At 44.3% G+C, this 15,116-nt stretch overlaps 1 protein-coding gene and 1 long non-coding RNA gene across 7 annotated transcripts; both read right to left on the bottom strand.

Moving 5' to 3' along the window:
* Nucleotides 1-410: 410 nt before the first annotated feature.
* Nucleotides 411-3,667, bottom strand: LOC123181347 (uncharacterized). 5 transcript variants are annotated; one of them, XM_044593606.1, is made up of 10 exons: nucleotides 3,008-3,667; nucleotides 2,359-2,440; nucleotides 2,178-2,254; nucleotides 2,007-2,074; nucleotides 1,803-1,932; nucleotides 1,457-1,724; nucleotides 1,281-1,377; nucleotides 1,048-1,172; nucleotides 883-954; nucleotides 411-766 (listed from the first exon to the last, which is right to left on the bottom strand). In XM_044593606.1, the coding sequence occupies exons 4-10, from the start codon at nucleotides 2,072-2,074 to the stop codon at nucleotides 621-623; spliced, it is 906 nt and encodes a 301-aa protein (XP_044449541.1). In that variant the 5' UTR covers nucleotides 2,178-2,254; nucleotides 2,359-2,440; nucleotides 3,008-3,667; the 3' UTR covers nucleotides 411-620. The 5 variants fall into 5 exon arrangements, with proteins under 5 accessions (XP_044449541.1, XP_044449539.1, XP_044449538.1 ...); XM_044593604.1 differs by having other exon boundaries at nucleotides 2,007-2,440; nucleotides 3,008-3,275; nucleotides 3,373-3,667; XM_044593603.1 differs by having other exon boundaries at nucleotides 2,007-2,440; nucleotides 3,008-3,278; nucleotides 3,373-3,667.
* A 371-nt stretch (nucleotides 3,668-4,038) lies between these two features.
* LOC123181349 (uncharacterized) lies at nucleotides 4,039-7,938 on the bottom strand. 2 transcript variants are annotated; one of them, XR_006491645.1, is made up of 13 exons: nucleotides 7,869-7,938; nucleotides 6,874-7,009; nucleotides 6,636-6,784; nucleotides 6,491-6,556; nucleotides 6,298-6,377; nucleotides 6,081-6,214; nucleotides 5,768-5,843; nucleotides 5,387-5,691; nucleotides 5,123-5,305; nucleotides 4,921-5,052; nucleotides 4,613-4,854; nucleotides 4,453-4,528; nucleotides 4,039-4,376 (listed from the first exon to the last, which is right to left on the bottom strand). It is a non-coding gene; the product is annotated as an uncharacterized lncRNA (long non-coding RNA). The 2 variants fall into 2 exon arrangements; XR_006491644.1 differs by having other exon boundaries at nucleotides 6,298-6,423.
* Nucleotides 7,939-15,116: the final 7,178 nt, after the last annotated feature.

The raw sequence follows: 15,116 nt of genomic DNA on the forward strand, positions 1-15,116 counted from the left end.
TTTATAGTTTATAGTGCACTCATTTATTTCATTTTGTTCAAAAAAAAATCATGTTGTATGTTATTGTGTGCTTTCTACAAAGCCAAAAGCCCGTGGCAACGCGAGATGTATCTTTTAGTTATTATATACTCCATTTGTTCCATAATATAAGACGCTTTTTACTACAAAACTTGTGTGCTTTTTACATAGCTTGAAAAAAAGTCTTATATCATGAGACGGAAGGAGTACTTTTGTCCCTTTTATCTTTCTACTAGTTGAATGCCCGTGCGTTGCCACGGACACACAAAATATGAAGTATATGATGTGAAAAGATTACTCGACAAAGTGATAGCATGGACTTGGATATTTTAAATGAGTGCTTTTTATAGAATATATTTTGACAAAAAAACAATGTCATAGGTAATTCAAAATCTATGAACATGGACAAACTTGTATTTAAATGTAGATAATAACTAAATCATCCGTGAAATTAGCACATCCCTTAAAACACCATAGACACAAACAAATATGACGAAACAGTCACCTACATAGTACATACAAACCAAGTACGTGATAACTACACTTACAAATTGAAACACACAATCATGCATAATAGGCATAACCAATGTCTACTATCTCTACTACATGCGCCGAGCTTTCTTTGTATACATCCTGTGTCGGGGATCCTTTGTAGACAACTCGCTTGCTAGGAAAGCCCACCTCCACTCAATAAATTGCTGAACAAACTTCATATCAATCAACCCACCTATTATTTTCTGGCGAATATCTGCAAAAATATATATTATAAATGTTGCATTTAATAATATTTAAAATTTGTCTACATATGTTAATAACAATCGTAAGTAATTGATTTTTAGTTGATATTAAGTCATAACTACTCACCATCAAGTGCGCGTGCTGCAGTATGATCCGGGTTGAATGCAAGGGTGGTGTAATTTGAAGTTTCCAGATTTCCTATTGCCAAGATAAAAAAAATATTTAGGTTGACATAACAATACACTTCCTTAGAATATGCAATACATGTATTGGTATAGATGCTTCAATTACCGTATTTGCAATCCTTACGAAGCATAGTGGCAAGGACAATAGATTTATTGCCTTCAGTTGTTGACCACCTATATGAGTTCTGAATCAAGTTGCCACCCCAAATCCCAAAAACTATAAGTTTGCCCCTACAATGTGGAATTTTTTAAAATGGTAACCATGTCAAGGACTTTTTGAACTAATTTCGATTATTCGGTATAAAAGAGTTGGAACTATTATGTACCAACTACACATACCACATATCCATGAAGGTGACCTCTCTATGTATTTCAGCACCTGGGTATCCCCCAATGCGTTCATGTCCATCATAATGAACGACTATGCCAATTATGTCTGGGTCAATTATCATTAGTCAAAATTATATACCAAGATTATCTCTATGTTAGTAAGTATTATATGCTTGAATGCATACCTACGAAAGTGTTTCTTGGACACCTCTGAACTTCTTGGAACGGCATCAAATGCTTGGGATATGTTGGAAATTGAAGTGAGAGAGACTCAACAAATGTCCTTGCGTTGAAGGAACACTCATATGTGTGTTGAATGTATCTACACTCCAGTTCTTCAAAGTTAGGCCGCATAGTAACACCATGAATGATGTACTTACGACCCATGTGCAATGTAATATTGAATCTATTCACTAAATCTTTTCCGGCAACTATAGCCTCGATTTTGGCACCCTTAGAATTGTTTTAGGAAATGTTAGATGATGATAAAACAAATGTCTATTTTAGCAATCTAACATGCTTGAGACTTACAGTTTTGTCCATAAGAATGAAGTGAAGCTTATCACCACTCGGATTAACCGGGAATTTGACATCTACCCTCACGCAGATGCTACAAGTTCTGAATGTATCAGAATATTCGATGTCGTCGAAGTCTATGAATCTATAACAAATAGCTTAAATTAGCTAACAGGGTTTTCCTTTTCTTTCAAATATGAGAAAGCATGTTAAACTTACCTAGGCTCAACTGGGTTTTTTGTGAAGTTTGCAAATGTTCGCTGACGTCTAAGATTAATTGGCGCCATCTAATACAGTTTAACAAAATATGTCACATTTAAATTTGGAAGCAATAGAGTGGCAATAAGGATAGATACAAATCAATAAAATTCTAACACACATGCATAGTACCTCTAAAGTTTGCAATCGATGCCTATTGTTATTGACTTGTATGATAGCAAAATCTGTCAATTGCTGAAGTATATGGACTTTTTGAAATAGATGTCAATCATGCCATCCGATACAATAAGAACACAAAGAAATAGAAAAGCAATGGCAGACCACGAAATCTATAGTCATTTTTTTTTCATACCCAGAAGAAGAACTTGCTGGATTTTCGAATGCCGCCTCCAACTTCCTCCTATAAAACAACAGTAGAGCTTGAACCAGATTTCCTGGGAGCAAAGGACATGTGAAAACAAATGTTTTTAGAGAGGCCAATAACTGGACCAACAATAACTTGGAAAAGGAAAATTCATCAAAGTTGTACAACAGGACTACTAATATATATGTGGCCTGCAGCTGCCAAAGTAAAAGAACATCTTTGAGAAGTGAAAATTGCTCTTTGAGAAGTGAAAATTGTTCTTTTGTCGCTAGATTCGGCCATGGCGACGAGTGCTCTCCCACCATTTCACTTGCAGCTAATAAAGCTTAGCGGGAAGAATCAATGAATAATTGTTAAGGTATGCACATGCTGGCTCTCAGATTAATTTTTTTAATGGCTGAATTTATGTATGCATAGTATGAATATAACAACTGAACCACGGGCATTCAGGTAGTATAATATTTAAAAGAAAACTGCTATCAAGAAATGAAGCAACGTTGGTTCAAGCCTCTAAGATGCAAGGATTTACTTGGAGAAGCATAGATTGCTAAAGGAAAGAGCTGAGCTCCATATCTCTCTCATGCATTATTTGTTTCCATTACATCCAAAGAAACTGATTGGCGGGAATGTATGTTACCTTGTTGTGTGGCAGGTAACTTCTCTGTTTAGACCTGGCCTGTATGTGGAATGTCGCAGGTGACCGTGGATGATAAAAAGCGGCAGTTGCAGTAGAGCTGGATGCGCGTCGTGACCGGAATGCGGCGAGTCTGGCCTGGTCCACGCACCGCGAGTCGGAGCAGCGCCACACGCGGTGTCGCGCGCACCCAGCCGAATCACGTCGACCGCCACCGCCCCTTCACCACGCACCGAGGGCAGGCACGAAGCCGTCGTCCGCTCCACTGCCGCTGCTGATGCCGGCGCGAGGTGAAGACGGCAGCGGTGGCCCGATGAGTAAAAAGGAAGAGAGAATGAGGGAGAACTGAAGACAAGGGAGGTTTGCACCTTTTTATCATGCGGGGTGGGGAGATAACTGCCATAGCTCCACCATCGACGAGCTCCACGATCACATAGCAACGCTGACCGGCGGTTGCCAGTTTCGAGCTGACCGTTAGTTGCCATGGAGGAAATCGGGGAGGGGGGGTAAAGGGGGTGGGCGGGGAAAGAGGTGCCGCGGCGGAGGGGAAGCAGATCGGCCTGCGGCGGCGGACGGGGAAGCAGATCGGCTTGGAGCGGCGGACCGGGACGCGTATCGCCATGCGACGGCGGACGGGCTTGTTGGTCTCTCGTCCGGGGGAGGAAACAGTTCCACTTTTTTTAATCGGTTCGCAGGCCGAGTCTTTTTTTCCTGAGAGGTGCTATACACACGACAAAAATTACACGATAGCTAAACGACGATGGAATCCAGCCGCACATGCTTACACGACTGAGAACAGCAGTAGTCACTGGATTTGCTTGTCGTGCACAGGTCGGGCACAAGTATCGTGCGTGAAGCTGTTTCGTTTTTTCTTTGCATTTTGGGGGCGATTCGTAGGCTAAGTGCATATTGCCCAAGACTTTTTTTCGAAGAGTAAATATTGTGTCGGTAGATACCGACCGAGATTTTATAACAGAGGGAAAGAAATTTACATGCCTTTGCATATATTTGTTACCATCCCAGAGAGCATAAAATTGAAAATAAGATAATGAGTGCATCTGTCTTCAGATGAAGCTCAACTTTTTCCCCCTCCAATACATATTGCATCGCAAAAGCTTATAAATAAATAGCCACAACATATGGCAAATACGGAAAACAAATCCATGGAGATGAACAAATAAATTCTGATAAAATGAAACTATAGTCTGACTACCGATGCGTAGAGATCAAGTCCAGTTTATTATCTCTTATTAACTTCCTACTTCAGGCACTTGAGAATTTCTCGTACATCATACGGGGTATTGTCTTCAGCTTCATTCGCATGATACTCGAGCAAGTGTATCAACAAATTCTTTCTTAACTGATAACCATCCTGCATGTGCAATGTATGATGTTAGCATGCAATTTCGCTTCAAACTTTTTATGAACGTGTAATATAGAATACGCACCGTGCAAATTGGACGAACAAATTTGTTACCATGCCATGAGAGCATAAAATTGAAAACAAAATAACCAGATTCATCCCTGTAGATGAATACACCTATCATTATCTTGGGAGGTTATGACAATAAATATAAAATGTGCATATTGATTTTCAGAGTAACTTACCGGTCTACGCTCGTCGGAACATCAATTGGTGATTTACGTGGCCAGAAAAATGTATCAGACTTCCAACCCGGTTGTGCTAATTCGAGTGCATCATTCAGGTAGAATGCAACCCTCTGAAATTTTAATGCATATCTCTCTGAAGATAAGGACGGAATAAGTGGGTCCAAAATAGATACTTGACGGGCATGTTTGTCGATTGCGAACAAGATGAAGTGGCCGAGGAATGCATGAGGAAGCAATATCTACAAGTAACACTCATTTAGAACAAATGTTAATCACGACTACCATATAAAATAGACCAAACTTACCCAATTGCATGATGAGATGGTGTGGTCTATCTCAGTCGAGCTACGAAGCAATGATGCTAGCGCCTGAATATCTGGCTGTACCCGCGAATCTAAATCTCGTGCGGAAGCGAGGGCAGCTTCAATCACGGCCGTCTGGGTAAAAATGGTTAAGGAACATGATGGTGACAATGATAATAATAATTTGTGATGTGCGGTAACTTACATAAAATTGTAGATCCATAAAGCGCACGGGAGGATCTCTTGTCAGTAAGGCCTCGTCACTTGCAAGTATGCGTATAGCCATGTTGAAACAATCAATGTCCAACGGCTGGTCCCTGCGGAGTATACCTTGGATCCTTCTAAGACTTAATCCTATCGGATGGGGTTTAGAACTTCGCACCCACTCCTTCATGTAGATAACAGTTAATAATTGTAACATTGTAATAGTGTATATTGAAACTTTATACTTCTTAGACATGCTCCTTACTCCAAGGAAGTAGCATCATTAATTGACATGATGTGGTTGCATAGTTCATCAACTAAATCTTGCGGGTCCGCGGCCATGATGGGGTTCCGAAGGGGGCTTTTGTCTTCGGCTCCATCATGTGAATCTTGCCGCTTACGCTTTCGGTCCTTCAGAAACTCAACATCAGAATCAAATACATTTTCTTCATTGTCAGATACATTTTCTTCATTGTCAGTCCGATAATATATTGGACTTCCTTTTAACTTATTAAGTTCTGTCTCCAACAATATGACAGCTAATTTTCGTCGAAATTCTTTCATGTCCTCCTACATATAGTAATTAAAAATAATTTGTTAAAAAGCACCATTGAGATGAAATCTGCTATTAAGAAAAAAGAGATACCTGAGTGAAATTATCAGACAAAATATCTCCAGTCCAATACTCCATACAATTTAACATAAACAATCCACATGACGCGCTACAATATCAAAATATTTCTTTAGGCTTTCATCTCAATATAAATAAAGTATTTAAACAAGTAATAATGTTGATTGTACATGTCTCCATTTATTGTCCAATGTATATCTATTACCTCAATGTTTTGGCTAACAAATAAGACCATATTTTTTGCATCAATAATGTTTTCACAAGACTTACTATTCTATCATAAATTTCTCTATAATTCAGTTCAGATTATGAGATGTGTTCATCATACCTATCTGTTTGGATTGGCTCTTGGAACTTGTCTACGACTGTCCAATTCATAATATCGAGGTCCTGCTACCTATCACCTCTCTTAAACTCCGGCATATCACATGCGATTTTTAGATGCTTGTCAAGTCCTTGTAACTATTAAATGGAAAAATTGTCACTACATATTAGAGCAAAGAGAATGTAATGTATAGAGGAAAACACAATAAGCAGACATTTACCGTCATAGTGAGGTCACTGCGGCCCATTCCAACTCCAAGCGAGTCCAGTACCTGTATCTCTCGTTTCTTCACATTGATTACTGATAGATACCAGTGGCATTTTCTGATGTTAATTGGAAGGAATACCTGAAGTAATAAATATTATATAACACGTAACCACTTTCAGGTAAAAAGATGTGCTTGCTATGTGTACCTTTCCATCCGCTCTATTTTGCAGATGCTCCTGGGCACTTATGCAGTATATGTATGCATTTATTACCTATAATTTCAAAGATATAATACATTTAAATTTTGAGACACTGATGTTTAATTATGAGAGTTTGTGTGGTTTGACTTACATCATCATGCAAAAACACATCATCATGCGTAAGGCATCTCATCTCAGCGTTTGTTAATAATGCATCATTGATGTGCACCAACTTCGTTTTTTCATGTAAGGACATGATTGATTTAATAATGGAAATATCGTCCGCTGTGCAAATATAATCTGTCATGGGACAACATGAAGCCAAATTAGTTACATATAAAAAAGGCCAATGAAATGATAAGGTTGATAATCACTGTGAAAGTAAATACCTTGTGGTGTAATATTTGTATTTGATCTTCTTGGTTTGTTATGACGCGAATTTGCTATTATTTCTATCTGCACATCGATCTTGTTGATAGGTTCTTTTTCATGGTTAACAATATTCATATCTGGCAGTGGCACATTCTGCAAAGTGAAATATATATAGAAATATATGAATTAAATATAGTTCTGCCATATTTTTTCAGGAATAGTATAATAATTCATATGTAACATGCAAAATAAAAGATTAAAAAGACAAACATCTAAGAAATTTGATAGCAGTGACAGACTGTCTAAATACCTTGGTTCTACTCCTTCCGTTCTTAAATACCTCGGTTCAAACATCGACTACAGACGAAGCGAAATGAGTGATTCTACACTCTAAAGTATGTCTTATACATCTGTATGTAGTCTTTTATTAAAATCTAAAAAAAAAATACTTCGTATTTAGGAACCAAGGAAGTGCAGCTGTGACTCTCAGTCTCACTCTCTCCTCACCGCTTAGCCCTTTTCCCTTCAGCTACCACCTACCCAGCTCCCCTGTGGCCGCCGGCGCGTCATGGGGCGCATCCGCACGGGGCGCGACGGTGCGAGGCGAGGAACCAATCCCTGGCCCAACCTCCCATCCCCCCGCCTCCGAACCATTCTTACGGCCTGGCTGCGCCCTCGCGAGCATCCCACACCCACTCCCATCACTCCCTGGTGTCCGGCGAGATCCGCCGGGCAGGGCTCTCGCGGACGCGCGCGCAGGCTGGGCGGCGGCATCCACCGCGCAGCGCCCCCTGCCCCGACACGCCGGTCGGAATCTTCTGCTGGCAACGCCCGGCGACCGGCGCGCGCCGTGCAGCCCGAGGAGACCCTGCAACAAGCCGTGCTCGCCCGGATGGGCGGAGTACGAGCAGGAGTGGATTCCGTGGTGCACCACGACGTCGACGGCTTCTCTTCGCCACCGAGCTCTGCTCCCCTCCCTGTGCATCAGGATGAAGGTGCTCACGAATCTTACCTTGTCACGGTCGACTCCCCTCTCTCCCTCCGCGTTCTGCATTGGTAGGTCTGTTGGATTGGCACCGCCGGTGAAGCAAAAAACTGGAGGTTGATTGAATCTCTCCTATATATAAGGCTAGCTAGATGTGTAGTATCGGTATACGGTTAGGATAAGGTTGTTTATTTAGTGAGATGAGGATTAAACCTTTCTTGGGGTTGTTTGGATTGGATACGGACTTTCTGCCAATTCTGTTTCCCATAAACTCGTTTAAAGGGCTAACCACATGAAATTTGTTAGCGTACCCAAAATTATAGTTTTTTTAGGGACAGAATTAGTAAAACTTGGTTTTAGTAGAACAGGCAAAGAACTGTGGTCAAGGAGGCTAGCTTCCTCTTCCTAGAGATTCGATCTGCCAATCCTGACCAAATTTCGAATTGTACAGACCCACAATGCATTTCAACAAAGCCAAACACAATGTCAGAATCATACAGATTTATGCAAGGTAACCTGACATAAAAGTCAGTACTCTACAATGGTGACAGTCATACTAATGTACCATTTGTAAAAATCGAATGCAAAGCTTGGTCTGCATCTTTTGGCAAATAGCTTAAGGTTGATGTTTCTAATCCTGTACATGGTACTTTGGAATCACCTTCTTCATTGAATTTTGAGGCCTGAAATTGATGTTTAAGAACGTGTTAGAAATTAAGGACAGCTGCGTGCTAAATCTTATCAGAGAGGTACAGAAAAAAGCAGATCAACAGATTATGTTCCTTTTCTTCATATCGAAGTATCTGTCGCCTAGAAAAACTCATCCTTTAATAGTTGAGATAGTAGAGATATGAGGAGATCACTGATGGCTTCACTTAGCTTGGGTTCTTCATTAATTATCAGATACATAGTTCCTTGTCCATGTATTTCTAACAATTGAAATTTAAGTCAGTTTTTATATTGCTATAATGAGATTAGATGCCACAGGTTTTGACCATATTAAAGAACATATGCATTAGAAAGAAATACGACACCTTAGTATTTTTGTTCTTCTTTAGCAAGTCACTATCCAAACATCTTCCTCCTGCATCTGTTTGAAATTTCACGCTGTCTCTTGTTATTTCCAGCTTAAACAGGTACAGGACGGGCAGATGTCGCGAAAGGAATACTCATGGTTTCTGAAGACTGACTATGCCTGAGTACTACACAGCAACAAACTCAGGTTAGTGTGCATTAAAATCTACATAATAGTTGAGATAGTAGAGATATGAGGAGATCACTGATGGCTTCACTCAGCTTGGGTTCTTCATTAATTATCAGATACATAGTTCCTTGTCCATGTATTTCTAACAAGAGATTCTATGCAATTGAAATTTAAGTCAGTTTTTATATTGCTATATATGAGATTAGATGCCACAGGTTTTGACCATATTAAAGAACATATGCATTAGAAAGAAATACGACACCTTATTATTTTTGTTCTTCTTTAGCAAGTCACTATCCAAACATCTTCCTCCTGCATCTGTTTGAAATTTCACGCTGTCTCTTGTTATTTCCAGCTTAAACAGGTACAGGACGGGCAGATGTCGCGAAAGGAATACTCATGGTTTCTGAAGACTGACTATGCCTGAGTACTACACAGCAACAAACTCAGGTTAGTGTGCATTAAAATCTACAATAGTTATGTGGTTGTAATGCAGAAATGAACATACTTTACCTTGACTTGCTATAATTTGATCCGGTGACTTCATGTGCTAAGGACTTCCTTGTACACTATGTTCTTCATGGTCGTTAATAAGGGCTCAGATCTTTTTCGCTTCTTTGAATTCTTGCTTTCTTCCTTACCCTTGCCCTTACCCTTGCCATTGTCCTTGATGGCGAGAATCTTAATGTTCCTCTTCGCTGTGGCTCTAGACAATGCGACGTAGAGCTGACCGTGAGAGAAAACCGGGTCCGGTAGGTACACCCCCACAATTGGGATGGTCTGCCCTTGCGCCTTGTTGATTGTCATGGCAAAGCTGAGCCTAATAGGGAACTGCTTCCTCTTGAACTTGAAAGGGAATATATCGGCATCGGATGGGCAGAGAGGTATCCGAGGAAGGAACACCCTCCTACCAGCATGTTGTCCTAGCACGATTTCTGCATCAATGGCGTTCCTCTGAAAACCCCGGACCACAAGCCTTGTGCCGTTACACAACCCATTAGCTGGATCAATGTTTCTCAACAGTATAACAGGGCAATTTATCTTTAGTTTGAGTGCATGCGGAGGCAGCCCGTTGGGAGTCAGGTTATTAAGGAATTCGGGGGCATAGTAGCCGTGTGGATCATCCTCTGCACTATCAAAACTGTGGTAGATCTTCTCTTCGCCCTGGAAGCACTCTATCATGCGCGTATTTATCTTATCAATGTTGTCGTTCTTGGTGGAGAGGATCGCTCGAGATGTCATGTAATTTGGATCAGCCATGTTGTCGTCCAGAGCAGGAAATACATGGTCGATTAGCTTCTCTAGGTCAGCGCCGTCTCCTGTTGGCGGCACACAAATATCTTCGGGGAGCCTTATGTTGCCTTCCTCGTCAGTTTCCTCGGTCCCGTTACCTACCCGTAGCAAGTAATCTGCGTACCACGGGTCGTTATGCGCCCTCATGTTGGTGACGAGCCTTAGCTGGCGCATGCCGTTCCAAAGGTACGAACTCCGTAGGGTCGCATTGATTATCTGACCCCGTGACCCCTTCCTGACGACCGGAAGCACCTGCCTGAAGTCCCCACCGAACACGACTGTCTTTCCCCCGAATGGTCGGTCCCGTCGTCCTATGATGTCCCGCATGCTATTGTCTAGTGCCTCAACCGCTTGCCGCTTCGTCATGGTGGCCTCGTCCCATAGGATGAGTGAAGACATGTGCAGGAGCTTGGCCGTCCCACTTTGCTTCGTGAAGCTGCACGACCCCCTATCTTCAATGTTGAGTGGGATCTTGAACCTCGAGTGGGCTGTCCTTCCTCCAGGCATGATGGAAGCCGCGACGCCTGACGTCGCTGTAGCTAGCGCGATCTTGCCCTCGCCTTGAACCTTTGCGAGAAGTGACCTGTATAGGAAGGTCTTCCCGGTGCCTCCCGGGCCATCGACAAAGAATACACCACCATCACCAGCATCAACTGCTGCCAGTATCTCATCATATGCAAGCCTCTGCTCAGGGTTTAGCGAGGACGCCAAATCAGCGTCGTTCGCGTCAACCTTGATGGCGGACTCCTCGGTGACTTCTCTGGCCTCACCTCCAGTAGTGTCATAGGTCTCGTCGATGCCCGGAAGAGGGAACAATGCTATGTCTTTGCCCATGGACTGTAGCATGCCCCTGATGTCAAGCAACACCATCTGCTCCACTGCCTTTGAGCACGCGTGAGTTCGACGGTAGCCATCAGACATCGCGTCTAGGTGCCTATCCCATAGACCGCGCACGTCACCTGGCTCGCAGAATACCAAGATAGTTGCAAAGAGCCTCCTGAGTGAGGCTGGCATTGCAAACTGTGTTGACTCTGTAAGACACTCGTCAAGTGTGTTGTCGGCCTCAATGAGGCCCAATCTCTCGGCAGCCTCACGGAAGCTAGCACATAGCACTCCATCCACGGTCCGCAGGTCCTCGAAGGATGTCTTGCCTGGAACGTGGTTAAGCAGCACTCGCAGAAAGTACCGCTCCCCCTCGGCTGGATGGGCTGACACGATTCGACCTACTTGGTGCTGCTTTTCTCTCCGCTTCCAGTATTTCTGTCTCTGCCATGTGAAACTTCCCGGAAAGTCCTTGTACAGGATATCCCGAGCCCACACGTGCTGCTGATTAGCGAGGAAATACTCTGTCAGCATTGACTTAGATGCAGTATCACGGGCGACGACATCGGTCAGGTCCTCTCCTGCTTTGAATGTGACACTATTCATATTAGGGAGATGAAGCGGCAACTGTAGGACTGACGGGAAACTCTCAGAAAGGTTGAAGCCGAATATCCTCCACATCGCCTCCGGTGGAGTAACCCATCTCGCATCAACGTACCTTTTAATCTCGTCTACAACCCCGTTGCTGTCAGGCTGGTCAATGCTGAATGAAGCTCGATCGTGACCCTTGTATACATATTTGTAAAGGTACTTGACGGCCTTGATGCTGGAGCACACCTCGACATTTATGTGGCAGTTGAACATCCGCAACAGATACGGGTTGTAAGGCACGACCCATCTGTTATCCAGCATTTGACGGCGGATCTTAGCCTGACGACCATCGTCCCGCCGTCGATAAACCGGGTATGAATCCTTCCCCTGTAAGGTGTTCTGGTTGAACGGTCGTGGGTACTTGCTCTTGCACTTCAAGTCTTGCATGCACACATTTTTGGGATTAAGATTGCCACATGAGCCGTGCATCATATGCTTCACGACCATGGCATAGAGCTCTGGATACTTATGCCTGTCCGGGAGCTCTGCAGATATGACGCGGTCATACTGCTCTGGCACCACGAGTTTATAATTTGAATTCATGATCAGCAGGAAGTGTGCATGGGGGAGGCCCCTCTTCTAGAACTCGACGACATACACATGCGCTACCACAACACCAAGGATGTGCTTTTTGAACAACATCTCTTTCATGGTCTCCAGCTTGGCCCTGAACACGCGTGCGACAAGATCTGGTCGGTCCTGGGGTGTCTGGCCAGGAAGCAGCTCATTCAGTATCTCCTCCCAGCTAGGATTGCATGTCATAGTCAAAAAGATGTCAGGCTTCCCATATGTCTGCACCAGTGCCATGGCATCCATCTGCCTCCGCTTCATGTCTCCGTTGCTTCCTTGATGCGTCCCTGGCAGGACGATCCTCTTCCCAACAGCGCTCGCTCGCATCTCCCCAACCGCGATGCTATCCACAAGGCCTTGGTATAGATCGGCACGTATCTCTCTCTGGTGGTCCCTGATCCACTTCAGCCTACATCCCTCAATCTTGATGAACATGTCGACACCCCACTGCTGAAACAGGCGTGCTCCGTGTAGTATGGGGTTGAATATCGCAGGGCGCGTTTTTAGCCGGTAACAGTAGTAGTCCCTGACAGAGACACACAACCGGCTGTTCCCCTCTGTGGAAAGACGTGAAAGAAGAAGGTTAGGTACCATATGGAAGGATAGAGAACTTTTTCTGGCATATAGACATACCAACCAGGCGCACCTGAATCGTTATCACGGTTTCCTCTTGGTTGTTGTGCAACCTCCCAAGGGACATTGTGCTTAGGGATATTTGGATGCCAACCAAGCTCCCCCCTTGGAAAAAAGAGGGGATACGAGAGCGGGTCATAACAGCCATCTGTGGCATGTATACTATACTTCTCGTTGTTGTCCCCATAGAGTGTAATGCTGCGGTTGAACCTGTTTGCTAGATCGCTTCCCTCGACCCAAATCGCAGCCACCTCGGATGACACGGGTCTATTATATCTTCGTTGGTCTAGCTTCTGGTCAATGTTGAGGTCTATCCGGTACTCCTCGAGGTTTTCCTTGTGGGCACCCAAACTCCTAAACTGTTGGGAGTAGGGGTTTTCCCTGAGGACGTCCACTAACTTGCTGACAACGTGCTGATCCAATTGCTTGGTGGCCTCCTTGCGATGGCTTAAGCTGGGATCGTCATCGTAGAAGTACAACTGCAGATGTTCAGGGCGAGATCTTGGACCGAACGAGTGCACCCTGTGGTACATAGTGCCATGTGCCCGAAACGTGTACACCCTGGACTTCATGTTTGTGTAGTTGTTGTCTAGGCTGACGCCAAGGGTAGTGAAGGCAAAGTGCCCGTTGAAGAACCGAATGCTCTCCCGGAAATGCCGAGAGTCTGCATCCGCGCTAGACCATAACCTCATCAGCTCTGGGAGAGGCTCGGGTTCAGCTAGCTCAATCTCCCCGTTTCGACAGCAGAAGCCGTCAGTCTCGTACTGGAACTTCTTGGCCTTGCAATGCTCGCAGTTTTCCGCATGCTTCAGGATGTGTGTGCTGTCTGGGATGTTCGAGTAGACATAGTCGAAAGGATCTAGGTCGATAGGTCCCGTGTTGGAGGATTCTACGGGCTCATCGAGGTCCGTGCTATCAGTGTCGGATGCTGCTCGCATTGTGGAGATATAACAAGTCACGATGGGATGCACATCATAAACCAATAATATAGAGGGATGAGCAGCGAAAGGTGCCTCGGAGTACCTTCACCGGCAAATAGGTAGTACTCATCATCCATGAGGTCACCGGAGAGTGCATTCTCGTCCATGATGCCGCTAAGGAAGGCCTCCATGTCAGCTGTAACATTGTTGAGCCGGTAAGTAATGGTTTTTATTGTGAGTGCACACCAGGAGGGGAGTAAACATGAGAGGGTTACCATTGGTTCCGATGGTGTACGATGGCATGCTTGATGAAGGGGAGGAAGCCGGTGAAGCAACTCCTGTGGGCGGTGCTTCTGAGCTTGTTGCTGCTCTGTTCACATCTAAGGCACTTGCATCTGGGCCTGGAGGCCTCCGCTTTTTTTGAAAGCTTGCATTACGACGATCTAGCAAAGCTGACTTCTCACCTTCTGGTATGCTTTTCCCACATAGTATTACAGCATACCAGAAGGTTTGTGAGCTTGCTGTAATACTTTGTTTTTGAGCTTGCTCCCGAGCCCTACGTTGTGCTCTGCTCTCCTGCCTCTGCTCCCGGGCTTGATTCTGCTGGTCGTCTATTTGGTGATCATTGGTTTGTTGCGAGGGATTTATGAGTTCGTTGGGGGCATCATTATCATCCAGGGTATGACTAAGGTACTCGCCTGCACCGTTGTGGAGCCGTTATATACTGGTTCAATGCACATGGACAGAACAAGTAGAGTAAAGATGGAAGGATTACCGTCTGATTCGAAGTTGTTCCCAGCCTTACTCGCAAACCGGGGGGCAGGGGCAGGAGCTGAAGCTTCGGATTCTCTGAATGCCAACGTATGAGTGCTCGACATCAGGTTGGGTGTAGCTAAGGTACCTGCATCAGGGCGCGGCATTGCGATGGATTCAGCGCAAGGGGTGTTGCGCCTAGCCGCGAGTCTCTTCTTGCGCTGAGCTAGCATGTTCTGCTTCTCCTTAGGTGATTTGTTTTGCAGACGTGTTCTTCGGCGGGTGTTTGTCTCTTGGTTGTCATGGACTGACATATTTTGGTAGGCCGCCCTTCTAAGGGTGTTACTCTGTTGCTTCTCCTCTGGTGTCATTCGTTGCCTGGCTTCTCTTTGACGGGCAGTCCTCTCCTCCTCTGTTTTTTTCCTAGCT

Source organism: Triticum aestivum, chromosome 1D (genome assembly GCF_018294505.1).
Source record: "Triticum aestivum cultivar Chinese Spring chromosome 1D, IWGSC CS RefSeq v2.1, whole genome shotgun sequence".
NCBI classification, from domain to species: domain Eukaryota; kingdom Viridiplantae; phylum Streptophyta; class Magnoliopsida; order Poales; family Poaceae; genus Triticum; species Triticum aestivum.

Excerpts from the sequence above, each read along its gene's own strand:
- LOC123181347 (XM_044593604.1), bottom strand. The coding sequence starts at position 2,074 with ATGGCGCCAATTAATCTTAGACGTCAGCGAACATTTGCAAACTTCACA. Across the intron at positions 1,378-1,456 it reads TCCAAGAAACACTTTCGTAG|ACATAATTGGCATAGTCGTT; the intron begins GTATGCATTCAA and ends TAATTGACCCAG. Across the intron at positions 1,173-1,280 it reads GTCACCTTCATGGATATGTG|GGGCAAACTTATAGTTTTTG; the intron begins GTATGTGTAGTT and ends TCCACATTGTAG.